Raw genomic sequence first — 13,102 nt, 5'->3', positions numbered from 1 at the left:
CTACCATTAGGTCTCCTCACAGCGGCGCAGGGCCATCCTATGCTCGTAGAGCTGAAAAACGGCGAGACCTTGAATGGACACCTGGTCAACTGCGACACATACATGAACTTGACCCTCAAGGAAGTGGTACAGACAAGCCCAGAAGGCGACAAGTTCTTCAGACTACCAGAAGCCTATGTTCGCGGTAACAATGTAGGCACAGTCCAATCCTTTCCGGTCTTCTGTAATGCTAATATGAGTGTAGATCAAGTATCTACGCGTGCCCGACGAGATAGTGGACATTGTCAAGGACCTACAGCAAACCCAGCAATCACAGCGCGGTGGCAGGGGAGGCGGGCCATCAAGAGGAGATCATGGTGGTGGGCGAGGCGATCGTGGCGGACGTGGTGGTAGAGGAGGGCGTGGACGCGGCAGAGGACGAGGTGGCTAGACGGACTGCCTGAAAGGGGATGCATGGACAGTGACCGAGACTGTCGCGTCAGGTACGAAGTGGTCGACGCCGTGGTGCATCATGAAGATAGCGACAGCCGCTTTGTGAGGCTCGAAATCTCGTGCTTAGCCGATGGATCCGCCAGTGGACGCTGAGCCAAGTGCACTGTAAGAACAAGGAAGGAGCGCTCGATCGTACCTGCCTCCGCTCGGAACACGAGCCCGGCCAACGTCACTTCACAGGCCCAACCCACACGGTGGATCTTCGGCCGCCTTCACTGAAGCTCTATATCGAATTCGAGCGATGATAGCTTCCACGCTGAAAACAGAATGCTTGAAATTAGGCGCAAGAGGATAACTAGTCATGAATAGAATCCAAAGTGTCGACTCATGTTTCCTTACCTTCCATCAAAAAAATGATGGTTGGGTTCCTTTTGCTCCTAGCCTTGGTTCGCAGGTCATGTCAGTCCCTTTGCTCAGGGGTATCAAGCCTGTTCGAAAACCGTGACCACAAACAGAGACGATCTGGCCTTACGCGGAAATGTAGCCTTACGCCCATGAGAGCGTCCATACTCGCTGGCCGTACCGTTTTGGCCAACATTATAACGTCATTGCTACGATACCGCACGGATATGGACATTGCTGAAGCTTTGAAACACTATCATACTACTATCTACAATTGCTCGTTGACAAACAAACCAGCCATACCCATACCAGTACCGATGCACATCGACGTCAAGAGGATCTTGGCCTTCTGTCTTCGGCACTCGGACAGACCGGTCACGATTTGCCTTGCGCCAGTGCATCCCAACGGGTGGCCAAGAGCAATAGCACCGCCACGAGGGTTCATCTTCTTCCAGTCGAGCTTGAGCGTATCACGGCAGTAGCAGGCCATGGAAGCAAAAGCCTCGTTGACCTCGACAATATCGCAGTCGTCGATCGTGATGCCAAACTTGGTCAAGAGCTTTGGCACGGCGATGGTTGGGCCGATACCCATGATGCGTGGCGCGAGGCCGGCAACAGTAGCACCGACGAACTTGGCCAAGATTGGCTGGCCGAGCTCGAGAGCCTTGGAGCGCTTCATCAGCAGCACAGCCGCTGCGCCGTCGGTGACCTGACTGCTGTTGCCACCAGTGCTGCGATCACCGTAATCTGGGAAGGCAGGGCGAATCTTGTTCAGACCCTCGAAAGTGGTGCCTGGTCGGATACCCTCATCACGGTTGATGGTCACATCCTTGCCATCAATCTTCACAGTGATTGGCGTGATCTCGTCATCGAACCAGCCAGCCTTCTGAGCGGCCTCAGCACGCCTATAAGACTCAGCAGCATACCTGTCCTGCTGCTCACGGGAGATGTTGAAGTCTTTGCCAACGTTCTCAGATGTCTGACCCATGGGCTGCAAGCAATCCGCAGCATCCTGGTTCGAGTTGATGATCTCATCGACGAAAGGTCGGGTGAGGCGATCACCTCCACTGGTCATATGTTCCGCACCCATTGCAATACCGATCTCAATGCTACCGCAGCTGATCTGATTCGCAATGTCCTGGACAGCCTTGAGACCTGAAGAACAGAAGCGGTTCACGGAGGATGCGGATGTGGTGTTCGGGAAGCCTGCGGCGAGAGTGGCTGCGCGGACGTAGTAGGCTGCCTTTGCGTCGGAGACCTGGATACTGGCGTCAGCACAAGAACATGACCATCCCATGCTGGCTCTCGTCGTACATTACCCATGCAGATATCTTCTACCATCTGCGGGTCGAGGTTGCTCTTTCGTCGGACTTGCTCCAAGATCTTGAATGCCAGGCCATCGAGAGGAGTCTCCTTCAAGCCACCCTTGCCAGCCTTCGTGAGCGGTGTACGGATGGCGAGCGTGATGACGATATCGTCGGGGTTCTTCGATGTGCTATGAGAGCCATAATGTTAGCTTATTGTATCTTTCAGTTTCGTCTTCGCCATCTGAAGCTGCGGGGAAGGTGAGATGTCCTATAAGACGTACATTTTGTCGATGGGCTTCTGGCCTGGAGTGAGTTGCGAGACGATGCTCGAAAGACGTTGTGCGGCCATCTTGGATTGTTACTGGGCTGATCTGATGAATGTAGGAATGATGGGCGGCAAGAGAGTCTGAAGAGTAGTGATTAGTGTATGTGGCCGACCAGGACTGCCGATCAGCAGCCGACGGGCGCGACCGTGCATACACTCATTGCCTCGGGACACTATCGATAAGCAGTGGTCATCAGAGAAGCAGCATGTCTACCGCGAGCTCAGAGACGGGTGTGCTTTTACCCAATGGCTGTCGTATCACCCACGGCCATGGAGCGAACGTCAAGAAGCCCTTCCCGGACATTATGCCTGGCCTAAACATGCATGAGTTGACGGCCTCAAGCAAGACTGCATTCAAAGGTCAGCTGGGATACATCGAGTTCGACACCGACATTCGGTTACCACGACATATTCACATAGACGCCTCGAAGCAGAAACTGACCGATGAGCTATCATGGTCCTGCATGACGTTGGTCTGGTCGAGATCGCTGGCGAGATCTTTGCAGTTGCTCCTGGGTCACTAGTAGATGCTGTTGGTGGCGTGCCTCATACATGGACAGCTTGTCCGGCCGAGTGATGTTGCCAGACGGAAGTGTATCGACTGGCAAATTTACGATGGTCTACGAGTACGAGGAGCCGACATCCTTCTTTCCCACTGTCTCCACAGAGGTCGTCAAGGACGTCTCACAATACCAGGCTTATACAGGCGATCTCGATAACATCCGGTTTCCGGAGCTCAGTGCGGATGATGTGGTCAAGCGAGCAAGGCTAGTCTTCAACAAGGAAGAAGCACGTCTGAGGCTGGTGTAGCATTTTCATCATGACACAAATCCGGGCAACCTTGCGACAACTCTCTTTGATCCTACGTCCCATCGCTCGCCTAGCATGACCTCAATAGTAAAATGAGGCATCTTTGGTATTGGTGCGTGGCACCTAATGATACATCTTGGCTGCGTCTCCGTTAGATGGGGTCCATATCTTTGTACGATCAATAGGTCCAGCGAACGTCGCTCTCCTCAATACAAAAGCATTTGCTCAACGCAGTACCAAATGGTTTGACGAAAAGCTGGCGCGCCACCTGGCAGCTGCTTCGGCCAGAATCCGTTGATGAATGGATGCATGGGACCCAGCTTCTCGACGGCTGCAATAATGGAAACTACCATTTCGCTTACTACTGCGTTCCTCGTTCCTCGCTTGGCCAGACCAAACGACGCCGCCGGTCTTGGGTATGTTTCTGGGCCCGATCGGTCTTGTTTCAGATAGATCACTACAACCACTGCTCGACATGTGGGGTACAACATGAATCTGCAACACCTCGAGTCAAATACAGCTCCACAAACAACCAGGCGTCTGTGGAAGCGAAAGCTCTGAGACCGTGAATTATGCAACCGTCGCTGTGATCGATCCGGTCGTGACTGCTCTTGATGCCCAAAATGACTCGTCGCTGATGACTCGTGCACCATTCATCAGGCACTACTGCTGCAGGATCTTCGCTCCACCAACATCCCCGCGAATTGGTCGCGCCACCACGCGTGGTCGTCGAATCCTTCCTCAATAGTGCGTTACCGAGCCCCATCTTCATTGGCTCACCATCAGCCGAGCATAGATGAAATACTATATGGACTTACCATGTATGGCAATAACGGGTCGCCTGCGCCGTACGCGTGCACAACCCTCCGTGGCTCACGCCAGCCTAGCGACAAGACGACGAGCAACCTCCTGGTCCCTCCCCAGGCTGTCGGCTATGCGTCGCGCTTTTGTGGCAAAGCAGGATGCTGTGACAATGGCGTCGTCCCCGCATCTGATGTAGTATTAGCTTGTGAGCCTGGCGCCGCACAGTACAAGCGAGGTGAGAGTCTGGGGATAGCGGCACAATGCTGTAGAACTATATACTGGGTCATCTACCATCCTTGCGATGCATCAACGTTGTCGTCCCGGACATTCGTCAACTTGCAGTCAACGTTGTGATATTCACCAAACAACCACAACGCAATGGCGCCCACTTTCCGGAGAGTCAACTGGTGGACGGATTCCGGACTCTTCAAACTGTATCTGTATTGCTGCGTCGTGTGCCTCGCATCTGCCACGACAGGCTATGATAGTTCTATGGTATGGGCAGAACGAACATCGAAATCGTCATCATCGCTAACGTCTGCATAGCTTAATGGACTGCAAATTCTCCCCGTCTGGCAAAGCTACTTCCATCATCCTCAGGGCGCCCTACTTGGACTCTTCGGCAGCATCTTCAGTATCGGATCACTAGCTGGCCTGCCGTTTGCTCCATTTTTAGCCGACCGGTATGGACGACGACCAGCGATAGCATGTGGCTGCCTCATCTTGTTCGTTGGCGTAGCCGTACAAGGAGCTGCATTCGACTTCAAGATGTTTGTGGTCGCGAGATTCATGGTGGGATTTGGTTGCACTCTTTCTCAGCTGTCTTCGCCTCTGCTTTTGACAGAGATTGCACACCCGCAGCATCGAGCGACCGTCACCGCACTTTACAACTGCTTGTGGGTCATGGTCGAGACTACCCCCTTGAGACTCACGAGTTCTGACTTCAAGTCTAGGTGGAACCTGGGTGCTATCGTTGCATCATGGCTGACGTATGGGACGTTCCGGATACCGAACAATTGGGCATGGCGAATACCGTCGATACTGCAAGCCTTTCCGTCAATTATCCAATTTGTGTTCCTGTATTGGGTCCCAGAGAGTCCTCGCTTCCTGATGGCTCATGGTCGAGGTCCAGAAGCGCTCCGGATGCTCGCAAAATGTAGGTCCTCCTGTGTTGCGCTTACGCAAGCAATACTAACAGCTTGCAAGATCATGCCAATGGCGATGAAAGTGATGCGACAGTTCTGCATGAGTGAGTTTCAAGCTGGCGTGTTCCCCTCCGTGAGGCTGACAAGGTGCCAGATACTCGGAGATCAAGGAGACCTTACGGCTCGAGTACCAGTTCCGCAAACAGAGTCATTACACAGACTTCTTCCATACCAGAGGGAATCGCTATCGACTGTTCTTGATCATATCTGTCGGCTTGTTCTCCCAGTGGAGCGGCAACGGACTAACATCATACTACTTCACCAAAATTATGAACAGCATCGGCATTACAGATACCGACACTCAATTCCAGATCAATGGTGGCCTGATCATCATGTCGCTCATCATATCGATCTCCTGCTCTACACTAGTCGATCGGGTAGGCAGGAAGCCACTCTTCCTGGCTTCGACATCAGGCATGCTCGTGACCTTCGTGGCTTGGACGGTGTGCACTGCTTTGTATGAGGTATATGGCAACGTCGCCGCAGGAAAGGCTGTAATTGCGCTCATATATTGCTATACTGCAACATACGCCTTTGCTTGGAGTGGATTGCTGGTTGCATATACTGTCGAGATCCTACCGTTCAAGCTGCGAGCGAAAGGGCTGATGCTGATGAACTTGTTTGTACAATGCGCGCTGATATTCAACCAGTGAGTCATACGACCTTTAAGCTCCCTGATAGAAACGACTGACATGCATTAGATACATCAATCCCATCGCGATCGAAGGCTTCATAGGACAACAGTGGAAGCTCTGCAGTATTTACGCCGGCTGGATCCTCCTGGAGCTCGTCATCGTTTACTGCTTCTTCATCGAGACCAAAGGCCCAACACTGGAAGAGATCGCGAAAATATTTGATGGTGATGATGCCGAGACCGGCATAGCAGAGTTGAGTGAGATAAGGGCCGATATGAGGGGTGTGAGCTCGAACGCTACTGGCCCAAAGCAAAGCGGAGACACGAAGTCACCGATGCAGCACGAGGAGCGCTCGATCGACTTCGACAGTAGCGGTAAGTTGCGAGGCTATAGTGAGTGGCGCAGATTGGGCTCCGACGATGTCTGATATATTAACGTTATGATCTGCAAGCAACTCTGTGTGCTGTCTACCATTGACGTCGTGCCTGCCATCACGTTGAAGTGATCTTGAAGCCCGTGCACCACACAAGGATAATGTCTGTTGACAATCCGGTCAAGTCAAGTCTATCGTCTCTTGTGCATTCCTGCTAGGGCACGTAGTCGCTACTGGCGATCGACTGCTGATGTTGTTGATGAAGGCCGCGGCTCTCAATCGCCTCAACGCAGTGGGATCAATAACTTCTCCCGCCTTAAGTGTTGTCTCAGTATTGCTGTAGCCGGACACCGATGCTGGTCCGGAAGGTGTAGGGCAGTAGGGATCTCCGGATTCTCGCTTTGCTGCTGGCTGCAGAGCTCCTAATGGTGTGGTCCGAGGATGATCGTTTCGCGGAATCAAACCCTTCGTTCTGATCGATTCCGCTCTCGTCAGAGCAAATGCAGGATGGTGGGCCACGCTCTTGGTGGCTTGCTTTGATGCTACATCGCTGTACGCCTTCTGCATGATGTTCTGATCAGATCCGTGTGGAGTTGCTACACTTGACAAGGCAAGAGACGACGATGCATGGAAAGGTCTTGGCGGTCGACTGGGCGCGACAGCCGAGCTAGGAAGCCTGAACACTGGCGGCGGCGAGACCAAATCTTCCTCGGCTGTCTGTCTCATCTTCGCCTTCCTGTGGGCTGGCTTCACCACCTCGCCATCCTTGACGTTCTTCTTTGCACGAGCGCGCTTCTCTGGTGGAGGAGATCGTGGTGTGTCTGTAGACTGCAGCTGGCTGGACGATTGTACGGGTACAATCGTCTCGCCGATCGGTGCAGAGCCTTCTAGATCGTCGTCTGCTTTACGCTTCTTCCTTGTCGGTGTAGGCGACGCTGCTACGGAGTCCTTGGGAAGCCCGTCGCGCAAGAAGCAATCAAGTATCTCGCAATCAATCGGTTCTGTCGGATCATACTGCCTGCCATCTTGACCGGCCCAGATGTTCCAGTCTTCCTCGAGAGGTTTTTGAATACCATCAATATCAACCAGAAGGAGCGGAGCAAACATGATCTTGCGTTCAGTCTTCGCAGGCGGCGCTTCACCGTCCACCACCTTAGCCCTTCGTGTACGTTTGAACACGATACCATAGCGTACGTTGTTGCTTCGCTGCTCTGCCGTCCCACGAGCCAAAGCTCTAGCCAGGTGGATCGGTGCAATTTATTTCAGAAAGCCTTTGGTCCATATGTTGAACCTATCCCGGAGCAGACTACGTAGCTTACGCTGGTCGATGGGGCGGTCCCATCCTTGGCGTAATCCTCTGAGAGTGTGTAACTGGTCAACTGTAGATATAGCCGGTTCTCGATAATGGCCAAGTGCTTTGAAGTCCGGAAAGCTTGCAGGGACCTGCATGACCTTACCACATTTTCGTAGGGTGAGCTCAAGTGCTTTTCGCCACTGCGGCAACTGGTTCAGCTGAACGTCTCTCGCAGCAGTCGCCACACTCCAATGGTCCTTCGCAACCGGGCGAGCAGTCTGAGGCCCACAACCCGGCAGACCCTTCACATTATAGTCGCCGCCGCTCAACATTGCAATCAGCAGGAAACTGTCTCGGCTGAAGTCGTGTTTCTCTCTCAGCGCATCTGCAGTGAAGACTCGAATGTAGTCCTTCTTTCTGTTCTGGCCTTCCTTGTACTGCTTGATTAGTGTAGTGCAGCCAAACATCAAGGCATCACCATCATCACTCCAGACAGCGTCGACGATGCCTTCTCGTTGTAGAGCTGCACATTCGGCTTCGGCCTCGCCAGGTGCTTGGTGATATGGGATCTTCAAGTGGTCGAATAGCTGATGCAAGAGCTTGACGAGTTCCTTCTCCACAAGGCTCCCGCCTTGCTTACCACGCTTCTGAGGCTTTCGTGGGCCATCATATACGAAGAATAGTTGAATGTTGAGTTTCATAAGCCGCAAGACACGCCATAAGACGGTCTTCTCCACAGGATTCGCAGCGGGCTCGCCTTGGCGAATCTTGATGACCTGTTCTTCGGTCAAGTTCGTGAAGCGCCAGCATGCCTCGTCCACAGCTATGCGAAGTGGTCGTTTGTGCTGTTCGTAGAATCGTGTTGCATAGTCTGCAATGCGGACGATCTCGCTGGCGTCATTGATGACATCCCACAGGCTGGGGAGGTATCAGCGCTCATGCAAAATTGATGAGAAGAAATGTATACTAACCCCGTGATGCCCATATCTCCGGCCTCTCACATCAAAGTGTACAACATGACCAGTCGTGACGATGGTGTCTCGCAGACGAAGGAAGGAGGAAGGTCGCGCTGTAAACGCGCCGCTATCATGGTCCGTGCTCAATGCCAACGTGACACGATTACACTGCTATTCACTGCAGGACCAGGGAGATGGAATGTTGTTGAAGTGAACACCGATAGTAACTTGGACAGTGTGCTCAGAAATTATGCAACATCTTCTTCCACCACGGTCTCGGTTTCAATACCTCCTCATGAGCCTCCTCATCATCCGCCACCACGCCCTTCTGATCGAGATCTACCCTCCTCCCCGAATCCAGATCTATCTCATGAGCTCTCCAGAAATGCGTACGCTTGATAAGTTTGTAGACCACGTAAATGATAGGAAACAGTGGTAGCAAGATATATGCATCCACAAAGTTTCCTGCCGAGAAGGGAGAAAGTGTCGTCCATCCTTGGACCAGAGCAAGGAACAGCGTGGTGAAGAGGCCAAAGTATGCGTTCCAAGGGTACCAGAGTGACTTGAAAGGTAGTTCTGCCTTCGTTCGTCCTTGCGCTTTCCATGCTGAGCGAAATCGGATATGGATAAAGGAGATGCTGGCCCAAACGATGAACGTGGAGACGCCGCTCAAGTTGACGATGTATGAGTATGCTTTACTCGCTCCCGTGCTGATGTTCATCATAGATATAGCGCCAAATGCGTTTGTAAGCAATATAGCCCAGACCGGAACACCTCGTCTGTTCGTGTAGGCTAAGAATCCAGGCGCCATACCACTATGTCCCATGTACAGGATCGTGCGCGATCCGATGTAGATCGAACTGTTGACGGCACTTAGACAGGTGATGAAGATGAAAGCATTGATCAAATGCACTCCACCCTCCCAACCAGCTGTTTGTATGGCGATAGTCATCGGCGATTGCAATGCTCGACTTCCACCATTGACGAGACCATCTGCATTGGCTGGGCACGTCAAGCCGAAGAAGAAAGCAGATCCCATGTACACGAAGATAATTCTCCAAAAGACTTGGCGAATAGCCTGCGGTACGGCGACTCCCGGGTTCCTTGTCTCGGTTGCTGCTACTGCAACAGACTCCACGCCTGCGTAGAACGTTGAGCAGAAGACGAATACCGTTGCCACACCTCGGAAGCCATTGCCATTGAAGGCGCCTGGGTTGTTCCAGTATCGAAAGCCTAGTGGCTCTTGTTGACCGATGAGACCTCCTGAAGCGTAGATAATGCCAAAGAGGAAGTACGCCGTCAGACCTAGTAACTTCACCAATGCCAGCCAGAACTCAGCTTCTCCGAAAGCTTCTACGCCCAAAAGCTGAAACCCAAGGAATGCTGTCCAGAAAATCAAGAAATAGCCCCACAAAGGCACCTTGTCGCTCCAGAAGACCATGATACTCGAGATAACGTTATATTCGTTTGCAAGGACGCACACCCAAATTATCCAGTAATTCCAGCCCACAGCCACAGCAAAAGCCTTATCCACCACTCTCTCAGCCAGGCTGATGAATGCACCACCTCCGGGATAGAGCGTGGTCATTTCGCCAAGCGATTGCATGATGGAGAATGCAATGATCCCAATGACTCCGAAGCCGATGAGCAGCGATGCAGGTCCTCCATTGTTCAGCGCCCCGCCGGCGCCAACCAATAGGCCAGGTCCTATAATGCCCGCTAAAGCCATCATGGAGAGATGGCGATTCTTAAGACCACGCTTGACACCCGTCTCATTGTCGATCTGAGTACCACCAGCGCCATTATGGCGGACGGGCACATGTGTATCGTCGACTTCAGGCCAAGCAGGTACGCCATCCGACTCCAGCGGCGCTTCTTTCGTGCCGAACCTCATGGTGGCAAGGCGATGAAGAACGAGATCGATTCCCAACAACCAGTCTGTCAAAGACCCCAGATGGCGCACACCACGAGCGTCTAGGATATAGGTGGCGGGTTTAGAAAGGCAACGCAGTAGTGATTGGTAGGAGAGAGACAGCAGAAATATCTATCAGCCTACCTCTACCACTCGATCTACATAGCGCTAAAGCGACCACGCTTTCATCCATGATAACGCCATACTGGGCATCTGGGCTGGAAAAAATTGATGTGCACGTCACCGCGGACAATGGCACCGCGAAAAATGGATCTCACGTTTTCTTGGCGAATTCACGGCCGGGATGACTAATCACACTTTACATCGCCTCGTCTTGCACGAGTCAGGTTCGTGCGTGGATGTATGACAACTTCTACAATACCCGGAGATGCTCGGGATAGCTACCTGGGCTCAATCTATCGCCGACATCACAACGCCTGCGACTATGCCTTTGCCACAGAACACCATACCTCTCCATGCCCAAACGCCCAACTTCGCAGCACTCTACTTCCCACCATCAGCCCTTAAACTAACAATCCGGTTCAACACCACCTTTCCCCCCTTCGCCTCCTTATCCAACGCAAAAAACGCCGTCCTCAACCCCTGAAACCTCACACTCGAATTCTCCACCATCCCCTTCGCCTCGCCTTCCTCCCTAGGCCACGGCGCATGATCCCGCACATACTCGAATCCACATTCCACCATCGCATTCTCGTATTTCACCAGCGAGTCAGGGTTCAGATTATCGTAGTAACCAGCGTTCTTCCAATCGAGCTCGTTGGGTTTCGAGGACTTGAACAGCGGGTTGAAGATCCGAGCTTCTAATTTGATGGGCGAATTGTGTGCCGTGCTCTCGCCTACCCAGTGGATTCTCGCTTTGCCTGCTGGAACGTCGGCGCCGTATTTAGCTAGAATTTCTGTGACTTTGCCTGTACTGTTGTCTTTGGAGAAGGAGAGGCATTTCACGGGATGTTCAGCATTAAGCAATCCGACTGACTGACCAGGCGAAAGACGGAAGAAATCCGGATCGTCTTCTTCTCGGAAATCGTCCCGGTCGATGTAGATTGTTTTCGTGAAGGGCACTTTATGCGTGCCTTTCGCTTTGTCCTTGGGATCGAAGGGGACCTCCCTTTCTTCCACATAATCGTCGGGTAAGTTTGTGAGGACGACTTTGATAGGATCGAGGACCAGCATGAGCCGGGGAACTGTCCGTTCGAGGTAGGTTCTTATGTTGGCATCGAGGGTGTGTGTGGCGGTATTGGCGTTTGCTTTTGTGACTCCAAGATCGAGCACGAATTTCTTCAGGGCGCCGGGCGGTACGCCACGGCGGCGGAGGGCGACTAGGGTGAAGAGGCGAGGATCATCCCAATCGAGAACTGCGGGTGGAATTCTGCGGGTGGCCTTGTCGGTGGATGATTTTGTGCTTTCTAGGGGTGCTGAAGGGTCTTCTTCTCCTTCTTCGGCAAGTGTGAGCTCGTCCATATCGTCTGCGACCTCTTCGACGCCCGTGCTGGGAGCTGCGGATGCATCACCGACTGTCGTCCCCTCGACGAGCATCGCTATTCTCCTCTTCGACAAGATAGTGCCTTCTACATTCAGCCGACCATATTCTCTCTGCATCGGACCCTGCTCATCACTCGCTCCCTGCTTCATATCAAGTGCCTCCAACAGCCAATTATAAGCCGGCCGTAGTGTCTCAAACTCCACCGTACACAAGCTATGCGAGATCTGCTCCAAAGCATCCACAATACAATGCGTGAACTCGTATGTCGGGTAGATCCTCCACTTGTCGCCCGTACGGTGATGATGGCTGTTCTTCGTCACACGATATGCTGCACAGTCCCACAAAGCCGGGTTATTCGCCATGGCTTTCAGCTTCTCCTTCTGCTTCTTGACTTCCAGCGAGTCCTCCTCATCAACCTCATACTCCTCTGGCTTAGTAGCAAGGTACTGCTTCATCCTCAGCACTGCCTCGCCTGGTTTGTAACCACCATCTCGCATCTTCCTGAAGTCTGTCAGATTGTCCTCGACATCTCGACTCCAATGTTTGCATGCTGTTCGTAGTCCATGCTCGCCATTCGGCAGCTTCCCTCGTCCCTTCTTCACCTCATCGGGCGAGCAGTAACATACGTACGCCTTCTCCCGCTTGATCAACTCCTCGGCCAGCTCATACAGCTTGTCGAACTCATCTGAACTGTAGGTGATTTTGGCGGGCTCGAATCCTAGCCATTGGACCATGTCCTTGATAGCCGTGAAGTACCTCTCTTCCTCCTTGCTCGGATTCGTGTCGTCGAAGCGTAGGTTGCATATTCCGCCATGGCTCTTCGCGAAGCCAAAGTTGACTGTGATTGCTTTGGCGTGGCCGATATGAAGGTAGCCATTGGGTTCGGGGGGAAACCGAGTATGTACTTCTTTCACAGGCTTCTCATCGTACACACCCTTCAGCCAGCCCTTCTTGAATGGATCTTCGGGTGGTGCTGGGCCTGAGGAAGCAGGTTTGCTAGTGGCTTGCTCTGCTTTCGCCTTTTCCTTTGCCGCTTTAGCTGCTGCTTTCTTGGCTTCCTTTTCCGCGGCTCGCTTCGACACTTTGGGCTCGCCTCCTGTCGCGTCCATCTTGTGTGCAGAAGACGAAGAGGAAGTGTGATGC

At 52.7% G+C, this 13,102-nt stretch overlaps 8 protein-coding genes across 8 annotated transcripts; 4 read left to right on the top strand and 4 right to left on the bottom strand.

Moving 5' to 3' along the window:
• Positions 1 to 39: 39 nt before the first annotated feature.
• On the top strand, positions 40 to 430 carry LSM4 (RNA processing protein; the record flags this gene model as incomplete). Its single annotated transcript, XM_064837994.1, has 2 exons — positions 40 to 192; positions 245 to 430. The coding sequence occupies 2 exons, from the start codon at positions 40 to 42 to the stop codon at positions 428 to 430; spliced, it is 339 nt and encodes a 112-aa protein (XP_064694698.1).
• Positions 431 to 1,102: 672 nt separating this feature from the next.
• Positions 1,103 to 2,490, bottom strand: LTS14_005295 (uncharacterized protein; the record flags this gene model as incomplete). The annotated part of the gene is made up of 3 exons (XM_064837993.1): positions 1,103 to 2,092; positions 2,149 to 2,329; positions 2,423 to 2,490. 3 exons carry the CDS (start codon positions 2,488 to 2,490, stop codon positions 1,103 to 1,105), a joined length of 1,239 nt encoding a protein of 412 aa, XP_064694697.1.
• Positions 2,491 to 2,672: 182 nt separating this feature from the next.
• Positions 2,673 to 2,990, top strand: LTS14_005294 (uncharacterized protein; the record flags this gene model as incomplete). Its single annotated transcript, XM_064837992.1, has 1 exon — positions 2,673 to 2,990. The coding sequence occupies one exon, from the start codon at positions 2,673 to 2,675 to the stop codon at positions 2,988 to 2,990; it is 318 nt and encodes a 105-aa protein (XP_064694696.1).
• A 91-nt stretch (positions 2,991 to 3,081) lies between these two features.
• Positions 3,082 to 3,276, top strand: LTS14_005293 (uncharacterized protein; the record flags this gene model as incomplete). The annotated part of the gene is made up of 1 exon (XM_064837991.1): positions 3,082 to 3,276. The coding sequence occupies one exon, from the start codon at positions 3,082 to 3,084 to the stop codon at positions 3,274 to 3,276; it is 195 nt and encodes a 64-aa protein (XP_064694695.1).
• Positions 3,277 to 5,060: 1,784 nt separating this feature from the next.
• LTS14_005292 (uncharacterized protein) lies at positions 5,061 to 6,347 on the top strand (the record flags this gene model as incomplete). Its single annotated transcript, XM_064837990.1, has 3 exons — positions 5,061 to 5,236; positions 5,380 to 5,934; positions 5,987 to 6,347. The coding sequence occupies 3 exons, from the start codon at positions 5,061 to 5,063 to the stop codon at positions 6,345 to 6,347; spliced, it is 1,092 nt and encodes a 363-aa protein (XP_064694694.1).
• Positions 6,348 to 6,473: 126 nt separating this feature from the next.
• Positions 6,474 to 8,572, bottom strand: LTS14_005291 (uncharacterized protein; the record flags this gene model as incomplete). Its single annotated transcript, XM_064837989.1, has 3 exons — positions 6,474 to 7,525; positions 7,613 to 8,505; positions 8,559 to 8,572. 3 exons carry the CDS (start codon positions 8,570 to 8,572, stop codon positions 6,474 to 6,476), a joined length of 1,959 nt encoding a protein of 652 aa, XP_064694693.1.
• A 212-nt stretch (positions 8,573 to 8,784) lies between these two features.
• AGP3 (General amino acid permease) lies at positions 8,785 to 10,437 on the bottom strand (the record flags this gene model as incomplete). The annotated part of the gene is made up of 1 exon (XM_064837988.1): positions 8,785 to 10,437. One exon carries the CDS (start codon positions 10,435 to 10,437, stop codon positions 8,785 to 8,787), a length of 1,653 nt encoding a protein of 550 aa, XP_064694692.1.
• Positions 10,438 to 10,959: 522 nt separating this feature from the next.
• GLN4 (Glutaminyl-tRNA synthetase) lies at positions 10,960 to 13,068 on the bottom strand (the record flags this gene model as incomplete). Its single annotated transcript, XM_064837987.1, has 1 exon — positions 10,960 to 13,068. One exon carries the CDS (start codon positions 13,066 to 13,068, stop codon positions 10,960 to 10,962), a length of 2,109 nt encoding a protein of 702 aa, XP_064694691.1.
• Between the last annotated feature and the right edge of the window lie 34 nt (positions 13,069 to 13,102).

The sequence above is a fragment of the Recurvomyces mirabilis genome (assembly GCF_035927965.1).
Source record: "Recurvomyces mirabilis strain CCFEE 5264 chromosome Unknown scaffold_12, whole genome shotgun sequence".
NCBI lineage: Eukaryota > Fungi > Ascomycota > Dothideomycetes > Mycosphaerellales > Teratosphaeriaceae > Recurvomyces > Recurvomyces mirabilis.
Note: the sequence above shows the minus strand (reverse complement) of the source record. Positions and strands in the feature narration are given on the sequence as shown.